This window comes from Gadus chalcogrammus, chromosome 20 (genome assembly GCF_026213295.1).
Source record: "Gadus chalcogrammus isolate NIFS_2021 chromosome 20, NIFS_Gcha_1.0, whole genome shotgun sequence".
In the NCBI taxonomy this organism is placed as follows: Eukaryota; Metazoa; Chordata; class Actinopteri; order Gadiformes; family Gadidae; genus Gadus; species Gadus chalcogrammus.
The window spans coordinates 23,718,736-23,731,814 of NC_079431.1; the positions used below are offsets into that span (position 1 = coordinate 23,718,736).

Genomic DNA, 13,079 nt, shown 5'->3' on the forward strand with positions numbered 1-13,079 from the left:
TGCTACACGTCGGGTTGACGTTTAATCCATTTTTCTTCATGAGAATAATTTCGGATTTAAATTTGGTGAATGGCAACTCCTCTTTGGCAATGTTGTATGCAACATTAAATTAGATAATTTCCGATTCCTTAGAGAACCTTATTGTTGCTGCCTGTCGCTGAAATGCAGCTGGGAGAGGGGCCACTTTCTCTACACACTTGTCGCGTCATGTTGGGTTATTTAGACATATGCTTTTTTAATGTTTCGATACAAAACGTTGTTGACCCGCTTACAAATGCACTATTACCGGCCATATTCTGACCGCACTCCTGACAGTAAAAGTAGTGCGTTCCGTGATGCACTGCGTAATAATAAAATGTTAGATAGATAGATAGATAGATAGATAGATAGATAGATAGATAGATAGATAGATAGATAGATAGATAGATAGATAGATAGATAGATAGATAGATAGATAGATAGATAAATGATAGATAGATAGAAGAGTCAGCATTTAATTAATTTGTGTGACATAAACAACTAAATTTCATGCATACATTTAAAGTTTATTCATTTATTGAAATGAATAAATTATGATAGAAACGTTTAAAAACACATACTACACATACGCCATACTGCACTTGCGCTACTGTGCTGTGATTTTTCGAAGGTCACTGTACTGTAGCTACTGTGCTAGCTGTAAGTCCAAGGTCAGCCTTTGGGCTAAACTAGTTTAGCCCAAATGGGAAGCACATGAAGGGGGCATGTCAGGGCACCTGTCAATCAAACGTCAATGGAAGCTAACGCTACTGTGCTTGGGCTAAATGAAATTAGCCCAAATGGGGGCGTGTCACGAGTCACGACACCTGCCAATCACAATGAAATGGCCGCTTACGCTACTGTACTTGGGCTGAATGACATTAGCCCAAATGGGAAGCATATGAAGGGGGCGTGTCACGATACCTGTCAATCAAAATTTAATGGAAGCTTACGCTACTCCGCTTGGGCTGAATACATTTAGCCCATTCACAGGAAACCCAAGATATATCATATATCCTGTTTTTTTTTGTCACTTTTTGGTGTTGTTGCTGCTTTAGGTTCTACCAAAATATAAAACAATATGTTCTAAGGTTTTTAATAATATTTTTTCATTTTTACTGTAAAAGGTAGGGAGGGCTTTGACCTGTTAGCCAATTTATACCAGCCGTCCCTGGTAATATGTATTGCAGACCCACCGTGGTGAACCTCAAAGTCCGAGACCCCCATGCCCTTAAAGACAGCGAGACAGGACTTCTGGATGTAGAGAGACAGGCACAGCTCTGCGTCCACCATACAGTCCAGCCTCCCCACCTACAGACAGACAGTTAGGATGGAGACAGACAAGTTACCATAAAGACAGATCCACAACCATTCCTGCCTGTAAGTAAGAAGGAGAAAACATATTTTATCTTTGCATCATCACAACCGTTTCAATCATGATGTGAAGGGTTTCAAACCGTACATAAGGCTAAAGAGGTCCCATAGAGAAACAAAGGACATCCTTTTCTGTCTCGTAGCACTTATAGCGTTCCCGTTTGTCTTTGTGATTGTGTCATGTCATTGGCTAGTCATCGTTATTGTTAGCTAGATTAGCCTCTTTAACAAACCAGCTCAAAAACAAACAATAAAACTTTACATTGTATTGCAAGCACAGCAAGACCGTGCAATGCATAAATCGGTGACCGGAATAAAGTAGCAATGTAATCAAGTGTGTAAGATCATTTAAAATTAAATGACCAACGTGGTACAAAGAAAATTAAAGCTGCAAGCAGCATTTTACGAGTGCCAAGCCTAAAGCCGACCAATAAGACCCTGTCAGACCATTAGGACCCTGACAGACTATTAAGACCCTGATAGACTATTAAGACCCTGATGAAGACAATTAAGACAGATTTTTGTTTGACAACGCTGGAGTAGCTTCAGCTTGGATCTGTTGATGGCCGAACAAAATTTCATGACCGTACGTCAAAAGGCTGTGGAGGCTTGATTCTTTAAAGTTTTAGATTCATCGCCTTAGCACCCACTAAAGTCTAAGTTTGATTAACTTTAGCCTGGTTAACCTTGACCTACACTTCTTCAAATCCAACAAGTTTGGTGATGATTGACTCAAGTTAACCCCGCCTTTAGTCACCTATCATTGATTGGGCTAATTTGGACGTCCAGCCGCCATTTTGTTACAGGTTCTGGGATTCCTAGGAACATGTGCTCACCATTTCATGACTGTAGAAGAAAAAGGTCAGAAAATATGTCCGTCCAAAGTCTGCATTTTCTGTTAATTAATATAGCTCCCCTTTTCGCCCGATCTGGGTACAATTTGGAGAGGTTGCATTTTCAGTTAATTGTTTTACCGCTCTCTATAGCCCGATATGGATACATTTTGGAGGGCTTCATCTTGATCCATGTGCCTTTGATGAGTTTGATGATGATTGGGTTAAGTTAACCTTGCCTTTTGGCACTACGCTGATTTTGGATGACTTTGAGCCTCTGGTGGCCATGTTGTTTTGACAATCAACTTCATTGTTCTTGAGCAGTGGGAACTTTGGTCCCCAACAGCCACTAAGTTGGTCCTGCTCAAATCAAACATTCCGTCTATGAACTGTGGTGATTTTGGTCACATGCAACACCCATTTCGATGCCACGCCCTAATTGAAAATATGTGGACTTGATCTTGTTGAGATTAGATTCTGAACAACTTTTTTATTGGACTCAAGATCATAAGAGTCCATTTTGATGTTGATATAAGCATTTAAGTCTTTACACGTTTTTACCCTTTTTAGAAGTCAATGACTCCCGGGTGCTTTTATCTTTATTGTCTTCGCTTTATGTCAGATTTCAGACATTGGTCCATAGATGATATTTGCTAAAGGATTTTTGTCTAAGTCAAAAAACCTAGGATCCTTAAGAAATCGTGTGTTTTTAACAAAGTTCAAGATGGGGGTAAATCTATCCAAAGAAAGTCATAGGTTCTTGAGGCAGATATGCATGTGTGGGCAAAGTTTCATGACTGTAAGTAAAATGGGTCACGAGCTATGCTTGTTCAAAGTTTGCATTTTTGGACTATTGCCATAGCGCCACCTTTGGGCCAATCAGTGTAATATTTGCTCTATGTTAATGACTTATTGAGTCCGCTTCTAAAGCTGTAGAAAGTTTCATAAAAAGCGTGCAAGTGGTTTAGGCGGTGTAAGTCAAACGTGGCGGAATAATAATAACCCTGTGGAGTGATGTATATCAGTGTTGTTTTCGTCAGGCAAGACGAAAACGAAAATGACGTCGTCAGACCCCTTTTTTCCATGACGAAAATGAGACTAATACACGCATCTTGTCATGTATATTTGATTTTTGACTAAAACCTTTTGAGTTTTCGTCGGACTAAAACCTTTGGAGTTTTCGTCGGACTAAAACTAGACTAAAACCTTTTGAGTTTTCGTCAGACTAAAACTAGACTAAAACTTTCAAAGATAGAAATGACTAAAATGGGACTAAAACTAAGAAGCATTTCGTCAAAAAGACTAAGACTAAAACTAAATCTAAAATGCCTGCCAAAAACAACACTGATGTAAATGATGAGACAAGAGACGGAGATGGGTCGAGTCAGCTTTACTCTCCACTTCAAAACAAACCAGTGTTACTCGAACATGAGTTCAAACGAAACTGCTGAGAATCGTAACTGTCGTAAAACACAACAGTAGTAAACCGGAACTGCCGTAAACCGGAACTATTTACCTTAAAGGTACAGTCCCTTGGTGAATGTCGTAGTGGAAGTGCAAGTGGTTTAGGCGGTGTAAGTCAAACGTGGCGGAATAATAATAACACTGTGGAGTGATGTATATCAGTGTTGTTTTCGTCAGGCAAGACGAAAACGAAAATGACGTCGTCAGACCCCTTTTTTCCATGACGAAAATGTGACGAAAAATGTAGACATTTTCGTCAGACGACAACTAGACGAGACTAAATTGTTAGTGAGTGGACAAACAAAGTTTCAAAACATGCTTTTTTCCCGCCAACTATAATATGCGTGCAATGTCAATCAAGAGCTCAGACATCAGAAATGGAGCCAGCTGCTTGTCCTAACAGTCACGCCCCCATCACACACTAAAAGCCTCGCTCGCGCGCAGCTGCGCCTGCACGCACACGGCACACACACACTCATACACTACAGAGAGAGGCTGGTGGACGAGGCACACAGTACACTCATACACTACAGAGAGAGGCTGGTGGACGAGGCACACACACACACACACCATGGCAGCAGCAGCGGTGCCGGGTGCGGGTGGTCGTAAAAAGAGGGATGATTTATGGTCCCACTTCAGATACAGTCCAAAGGCCAATGCAACAGAATGCCTTGTACGGGCAGTATGGGGACAGGGAGCCGAGTCGAACGACGGTCACGGAGACGAAGCCACGACCACAACTTCATGCTGCGGCTTCAAACTCACAGGAAAAAATACCACAAACCTCAAAAGGCACCTGAAGGCCAGCCATCCTGCTATTTTTGCGAAGGTAAGTTACCTGCAACAATTAAGCATATGCTAGCTTTAGTCAATGCTAGGCTGGCCTGTGATAAAGTTTTGTGGTGGTGGTGGTACTTACTGGTTACACCTCCCCCGTCGTGCAGATGAGACCGCTTCCTAGTGCTACATGCTAAAGCTAGAATGAATGGGGCTTCAGGGGCCCTGCTTAAACCAGCCCTTCTATTAATTTAGCAAAACCCCCGTTCATTTGTGGACGGGCAGCAAGTGAAATGCTTTGATCCATGTTTGTGTAGTCTGCAGAACTGTTGCTGTTCCCTATCGTAAGCAACACACGTGGATCCTGTAACTAATAATAAAGTGTGCATGGACACTGGGGCAGCTTGGTTGTTTTATGTTCACGTTAAATTGCCATCTGCGTGTGTCATTCCTCCGACATCAGGTTTATGTACTTAAGCCGATTAATTTGCTGTTAGCCTTGTGTTTTAAAGCCAACAAAAAGGGTAGTTACTTCACGTCACACAGCCCAAACCATGAACTGTGCACCATCTCTTTCCGTAAAAAGCTGACGTCACATTCCAATCCTTTAGTTGACTGGGTTTGGCTCATAGGGTTGGCTATATTGCAGTGGTTCTCAAACATTTAAATTCCAAGGTCTTAACAATTTGATTACATTTGTACACTGTTACATACTTTAGGGTTAGACTCTCCTAATTAATAGTCCCTGGAATCCACTTTGTGAAACCCTGCTATATTGCATTAAAGCATCACAATAAGTACTGTAGTTGTATTGTACTACCTACCATATAATTTATATGGTAGGTACATAATTTATATAGAATAACAAACTGCAATATATTTATGTAACTGTTGCCACAATTATCTTTCATACTGCACCTTAAACTGATACTGCTGTGAGCACAATTGTATTTTAAATTGTACATAATCTGTCTTTATCTGTATGCATTTAAGGTCTGGTATTAAGTGTATTTCTTTTGTCGATTTGCCCCCTCATCTAGATCCCAGCAAGCATAACCCCAAAGAAGAAACCAAGTGGAGTGCAGCAGACCTCCTTAGAAAAGTCATTTGCAGCGTCAACGAAATATGACGTGAACGATCGGGAACAACTGAGAAAAGAAATGGCAATTGCTTTATGGATCGGTCGGACAGGGCTTCCTGCTTCCATTGTGGAGGACGAAGAATTCATCCTCATGATTGAGAAGTTTGACAAGAGACTGACCATCCCATAGATAACTAAAGTGAACAATTGAATTGATAAAGTATAAAAAATATATATATTCAAAAAAAAAACTCACCTTTTGAAAGTTAGATCAGTCTCAGTGTGCTTCATTATGATAAATGTATTGGCCTATTAAATAAATACACGCATCTTGTCATGTATATTTGATTTTTGACTAAAACCTTTTGAGTTTTCGTCGGACTAAAACTAGACTAAAACCTTTGGAGTTTTCGTCGGACTAAAACTAGACTAAAACCTTTTGAGTTTTCGTCAGACTAAAACTAGACTAAAACTTTCAAAGATAGAAATGACTAAAATGGGACTAAAACTAAGAAGCATTTCGTCAAAAAGACTAAGACTAAAACTAAATCTAAAATGCCTGCCAAAAACAACACTGATGTAAATGATGAGACAAGAGACGGAGATGGGTCGAGTCAGCTTTCCTCTCCACTTCAAAACAAACCAGTGTTACTCGAACATGAGTTCAAACGAAACTGCCGAGAATCATAACTGTCGTAAAACACAACAGTAGTAAACCGGAACTGCCGTAAACCGGAACTATTTACCTTAAAGGTACAGTCCCTTGGTGAATGTCTTACACAGCAGTTGTGGGTCACCACACAGGCCCCCCCAGAATTCACCCAAACCAACAGGTCCAGACCGAACAGGTAACCCACAGAGAACATCGGACACCCACTAGAGTTAAACAGAATATACTAGTACAGAACAGTCCCTAGAAAAATCAACGCCTAGGGGGGCGGACCAGGCAGCCAGAACGGCTGCGCTTAACAGGAGAAGGGCAAGAGGCAGGAGTAGGTGTCGAGGCCGCCGTGGGTTAGGGGCTGAGGCTGCCGCAGGCGGGCGCCCCCGCCGCGGGGGCTGAGCCAGCTGGAGCGGTTCGCCAACATCCACATGAGCAGGCTTGAGCCGGTCTATAGCCACCCGCTCAGGCCTGCCCCCCATATCCACAACAAAGTTCTTAGGCCGACCCTCCAAGACGCGGAAGGGCCCATCGTAGGGGGGCCGCAGCGGGGTACGGTGGTCATCGTGGCGGATGAAAACGTACTTGGCCGACGGTAAATCCCTGGGAACGTAGGACCCGGGGAGGCCATGGCGAGACGTCGGAACGGGAATGAAAGCGTCCGCAATGTCCCGGGACGCAGGGGCTGGCCGTACACCAGCTCTGCCGACGAGGCCTGAAGATCGTCCTTGGGGCTGGAGCGAAGGCCCAGCATAACCCACGGGAGGCGGTCAGCCCAGTCGCTGCCCGTAAGGCTGGCCCTGAGCGCGGCCTTCATGTCCCGATGAAACCGCTCGCAAAGCCCGTTGCTCTGTGGGTTATAGGCTGTGGTACGCTGGACCTTCACCCCCAGGACCTCGGCGACCGCAGTCCAAAGCTCCGACGTGAACTGCAGCCCCCGGTCTGAGGAAATGTCTGACGTTGTGCCGAAACGGGCCACCCAAGCCATAACGAACGCCCGGGCCACCTCAAATGGTGTAGTGGAGGACAGGGGAACCACTTCTGGCCACCTGGTGGTCCGGTCCACCATGGTGAGGAGGTAGGTGTAACCACGGGAGGGTGAAAGCGGGCCCACCAGGTCCACATTCACATGGTCAAAACGCCTCTCCGGCACTTCAGAGTGCCAAGGGGGCTTTGGTATGCCGAGTCACCTTGGCACGCTGGCACGCCACACAGACAGCGGCCCAGGCCCTGACGTCCTTCCGCAGGCCCGGCCAGACGAACTTGGCCCCCACCAGCTTGGCAGAGGCCTTCATCCCCGGGTGGGAAAGGCTGTGGATCGAGTCGAAAACCTTACGCCTCCAGCCAGCAGGCACCATGGGACGCGGTTGCCCAGTGGAGACGTCGCAGAGGACGTAGTGTTGGCCGTGCCAAATACCACATCCTCCATGAGGAGTGCCGTGGGGGCTGTCCTGTAGGCCTGCACCTCAGAGTCCGTAGCCTGATCCCCAGCCATAGCTGCGTAGTCGAGGCCCAAGTGGACGGAACCAATAACCACCCGAGAGAGGCAGTCAGCTACAAAATGTCTTTGCCGGCCACATGCTGAACGTCAGTGGTGTACTCCGAGATGGTGGAGAGCTGACGCTGCTGTCGACCAGACCATGGCTCCGAAGACTTGGCCATGGCGAACGTCAGCGGCTTGTGGTCAACAAAAGCCGTGAACCGACGGCCCTCCAACAGGAAGCGGAAATGACGGGTGGCGAGGAAAAGAGCCAGGAGCTCCCTGTCGAAAGCGCTGTATTTCCTCTCGTTGTCGCGGAGCTTCCTGCTGAAAAAGGCCAGTGGCTGCCAGGCTCCGCCCACCCACTGCTCACACACAGCCCCCACGGCGTAATCAGAGGCGTCCGTAGTAAGAGCAACAGGGGCGGTCGGAGACGGGTGTGCCAGCAGAGCAGCGTTGGCCAACGCGGTTTTAGCAACATCGAAGGCAGCCGTCATCTCTGTGGACCAATCCAACACGTCTGCAGGCTTCCTGCCCCGCAAGGCGTTGTACAAGGGTCGCATGAGCTGGGCCGCATGGGGGAGGAAATGGTTGTAGAAGTTCACCATGCCCAGGAACTCCTGCAGGGACTTTACAGTGCGTGGGCGTGGGAAACTGGCGATGGCGTCCACCTTGGCCGGCAGGGGAACCGCCCCCTGCGGGGTGACGTGGTGGCCGAGGAAGGTGATGGATGACCGGCCAAACTCGCACTTGGCCGGGTTGACAACGAAACCATGCTCACTGAGCCGACCGAACAGCTGCCGTAGATGCGTCAGGTGGTCGTCTGCGGACGCACTGGCAACGAGGATGTCGTCCAGGTAGACGAACAGGAACTGCATGTCCCGCAGCACAGAATCCATGAGGCGCTGGAACGTCTGTGCTGCACCCTTGAGGCCGAAAGGCATCCTCAGGAATTCAAAAAGTCCAAAGGGCGTGATGACCGCCGTCTTGGGGACATCCTGCGGGCGGACGGGCACCTGATGGTAACCGCGTACCAGGTCCACCTTTGAAAAGATGGCGGCGCCAGCCAGGTGGGCGGAGAAATCCTGAATGTGCGGTACCGGGTACCGGTCGGGGGTGGTGGCGTTATTCAAGCGACGGAAATCACCACAGGGACGCCAACCGCTATCAGCCTTGGTCACCATGTGCAGGGGGGAGGCCCACGGAGTGTTGGAACGGCGTACGATGCCGAGGCGCTCCATGGTGGCGAACTCCTCCCTGGCGATCGCGAGCTTGGCAAAGTCGAGGCGGCGGGCCCGTGCATAGACCGGGGGGCGAACTTTGGTGATGTAGTGCTCCACACCCTGCTTAGCCACAGCCGATGAAAACGTGGGCGTGGTGATGTCAGGAAACTCAGCCAACAGGCGTTGATACAGGTCCCCGGTGGCAAACGTGTTCGCAAGACAAAGCCTCCCCACCCCCCCCAGCGTGCAGGGGAACGAAGCAAAAGAGAGGGCGTCGATCAGGCGGCAGTTGGTAACATCCACCAGCAGCCTGTATGCGCAGATGAAATCCACCCCCAGGAGTGGCGTAGACACGGCAGCCATGAGGAAATCCTAGACAAAACGGCGGCCGCCGAAACACACATCCACATACCTCGTGCCGTAGGTACGAATGGGTGTGCCGTTGGCGGCGTCCATCAGGGGGCCATGGCCGCCAGCCATAGTGTCCAGAGGCCTTGCCGGCAGGATGCTGCGCTGAGCCCCAGAATCGACCAGCAGCCGCCGGCCGGACAAGGTGTCAGTGACGAACAACAGCCTGCAGTCCCGACCAGCGCTCACAGCTGTTAATGAGCGCTGGCCCGGGCTTTTCCCGGGGCCCCAAAACTGCAAGGCTGGCGACACTGCTTGGCCTTGGCCCCAAACCTGCCGTGGTAGTAACAACACCCGTCGTCACGCCCAGGGCCCACTGGCCCAGGGCCCCACCAGATGGATGTTAAGACGGCCTATTTGCATGCACCGATTAACTGTGAAATATATATGTAGCAATATATATGTAGCAACCACAAGGTTTTGAGAATGAGTCTGAAACAGGTGGGAAAATGGTGTGTAAATTACACACCAAAGAAATTGGAATGTTATGTTATATACATATTAGAGCTGTCAGTTAAACGCGTTATTAACGGCGTTAACGCAAACCAATTTTAACGGCGTTAAAACATTCATCGCGCGATTAACTCAATTATTTTATTAAAAAAAAAACAAAGAAGCAGTAGCCTGACTGCTATGTTCAAATGACATTTGTTCAAAGCAGTCGTTTAATTGCACTATAGGCTCTTTTTTTGTATCGTCCTGATTTGATCAGTATATGCCAATGTTGTTATCAATAAAAAATCTTTTGCACAAGGCAAGCCGATGCACTTCACCATGTTGATAAGAGAATTAAAATGAGAAGAATTATGGGACAAAAAAATCAAGGGATATTTAGCATAGAAAAAGAATTTGCGATTAATCGTGAGTTAACTATGACATTAATGCGATTAATCACGATTAAATATTTTAATCGCTTGACAGCTCTAATACATATCTAACTGAGAATGGTTTTGAACAGAATCCTGCTAACAACTGTGTGTACACAAGAGAAAAACAGGACAAAAAGGTTATTTTGATCATGTGGGTTGATGATCTAATTGTAGCCACTAGCGATGAGGATCTACTGAACAGTGTGAAGAGAATGCTTGCAGAGAGGTTCAGGATGAAGGATCTAGGGAGGTTGAACCATTTTCTGGGGATAGACTTTAACCAAACAGAGGGTCAGGTTACAATGTCACAGCAGAGATATGCAACCAAGATACTAGAGAGGTTTGAAAGGCAGGATTGCAGGCCAAGAGAGACTCCGGGCCCTATCTTGCATCCGGCGCAAGTGACTTAGTCACTGGCGCATGTGTCGTTGCTAGTTTACAACTGGCGCAGAGCGTTCTTTTCCCACCACCGCCACTCGCCGGTAAATTAGGGATTGATCATGCGCCCCAAGGGGCGGTTCGGCGGAAGGAGGAGGCGTGTTCTGGCGCAAACGGTATTTTGCCGTTTCTGAATACCATTGCGCTACTGACCAGGAAATACCTGGTTTAAAGTCAGTGGCGCGTTGTTCAGATGCTATTTTAAGGGCGCATGCAAACATGCGCATGCGATGCATACGGATTGCTTGTGCACCTCGCGCATACACTTTGCCTCTCCCATCTACCTAGCCGCACATTCTTGGTAAATTATTTGGGAAAGAACAGCTGATGCAGCGGTAATAAGTTGTACTTTTAAATCAATGCATCTACAAACACCGTACAGCAAACACATATTTTCTTGACACAGACATCGTGTAGGCCTACATGCCCATAACTTTTAGGATTGATGAGTATTTGATCGTGAAAAACATTGTATTACCGCGAGTGAGTGTTAAAAAGAATGAATGAATGCGGGCGCGCGTGTGTGCTCTGTTTAAACACACGCAAACTAAACACGTAATGCATAATACAATCAATGGCAATGTCTATTACCGCGGGGAAACATGCATATTAGGATAGCATACAATACTGATAAGAAACAATGTTTATAATGTATTGCGTATATCATTAAATAGAACCACAGTTACCGCATATCATAGGTTATATCATATACGTTTTCTTTGCCGAAATTTATTTGAGGACTCAGTATTTCTGAAGTTGTGGAAGAGACCCCTTATTCCATGTGTGAATTAGGCCATATTATTTGGCAATAAACTGAGCCGTTTGCAGTTTGAAATTCATGTGCATCTGTGTCATCGGAGACTGCAGACGCGCTGTCAAAATCAACTCGTCCGATTCAAATGCGCTCATGGCTCTTAAAGGGGATGGGAGCTGGCACTCTCATTGGTTTGTTGGACGTTACGCCCAAACCACACCTATGGGTAACTAGGCTGCTTCAGACCAACCCTTTTGACACTTGCGCCGCGACGCAAGTGTCATTTATCCGCCTGTAAAATAGCGATAGCCCGTAGAACCGCCCACAAAGCTACTTGCGCTTTGCGCTTCCCACTTGCGTTTCAGACCGTTAAAATAGGGCCCTCCATGTTTAAGTGAGAGCCAAGTTTAATATACTTTTCCACATGCACTCGACCAGATCTAAGCTTTGTGGTCAGTAAATTATCCCAGCATTTTGCTGAACCAACTGAAGAACATTGGAACACAGTAAAACAAGTTTTCAGATACCTCAAAAGGTACAAAGGAACAAGAGTTATGCGTCAAAGGAAGCGACACAAAGAGACTAGGACTCAGAATGTACTGTGATGCTGACTGGGCATCAGACGTAACATATAGGCGTATGACAGGATATTGTGCCAGTTTAAGTGAGGGATGCTCATCTCATGGAAAAGCAGAAAACAACCAACAGCAGCGTTATCTAGTACAAGTCTTTAGCATCAGCCTTACAGGAATGTATCTACTTTGAACAGCTACTAGAAGGGATGGACAAATACAAATATACACAAACAAAGGTGTACGAAGACAACCAGGGAGGGTCGGATGGTGTATAGGGGCGATTTGGGCGACGCACTACCAACTGGGAGAAAGAGGATTTTTTTTTTTTTTATTCTATCACGGCAAAAGTAGTTTTCAGTGTTCTAGACCTATTATCTGTCATTGTCCAATCAGAATCGTCAGATTCAAGTCGCGTTTCAAATGGTCCCGCCTCTATGGGCGAATTCATCTACGTGGAAATTGCCCAAGCCTTCTCCGTTGACTCTAATGTTAAAACATTTTTTTTTCGGAAATTGAGCCTTCAATGCATTTTCAATGGGGATTTGGGACTCGCCCTAACGTGCTTGCGTCATACGTAACTGAGCAAAGAGCGCGAAGGGATATCTTCGATCAAGTCACTTGCTGATTTCAACATGGCTGCAAATGTGCGCAATTCCGTTTCGTCTCTCAAAGAAGTTCCTTTTAGTCGACGATCCAATTCAGAAAAATTGGAAATTAAATATATTGTATATAGTTCTCTGCAAACCTATGGTGGCATCATGCCTTCAGTGTGTATATTGTATATAGTTCTCTGCAAACCTATGGTGGCATCATGCCTTCAGTGTGTATATTGTATATAGTTCTCTGCGAACCTATGGTGGCATCATGCCTTCAGTGTGTATATTGTATATAGTTCTCTGCGAACCTATGGTGGCATCATGCCTTCAGTGTGCATATTGTATATAGTTCTCTGCGAACCTATGGTGGCATCATGCCTTCAGTGTGTGTATTGTATATAGTTCTCTGCAAACCTATGGTGGCATCATGTCTTCAGTGTGTATATTGTATATAGTTCTCTGCAAACCTATGGTGGCATCATGCCTTCAGTGTGCATATTGTATATAGTTCTCTGCAAACCTATGGTG

At 46.2% G+C, this 13,079-nt stretch overlaps 1 protein-coding gene across 3 annotated transcripts in view; it reads right to left on the bottom strand.

Annotated features, from left to right (window-relative positions):
• The window catches only part of dnajc10 (DnaJ (Hsp40) homolog, subfamily C, member 10), a 95,247-nt gene that overhangs the window by 47,538 nt on the left and 34,630 nt on the right, over nucleotides 1-13,079 (bottom strand). For all 3 annotated transcript variants that reach the window (XM_056579681.1, XM_056579680.1, XM_056579682.1), the window contains exon 14: nucleotides 1,215-1,329. In XM_056579681.1, coding sequence (XP_056435656.1) covers nucleotides 1,215-1,329 — 115 coding nt within the window. The remainder of the gene's footprint in view (nucleotides 1-1,214; nucleotides 1,330-13,079) is intronic.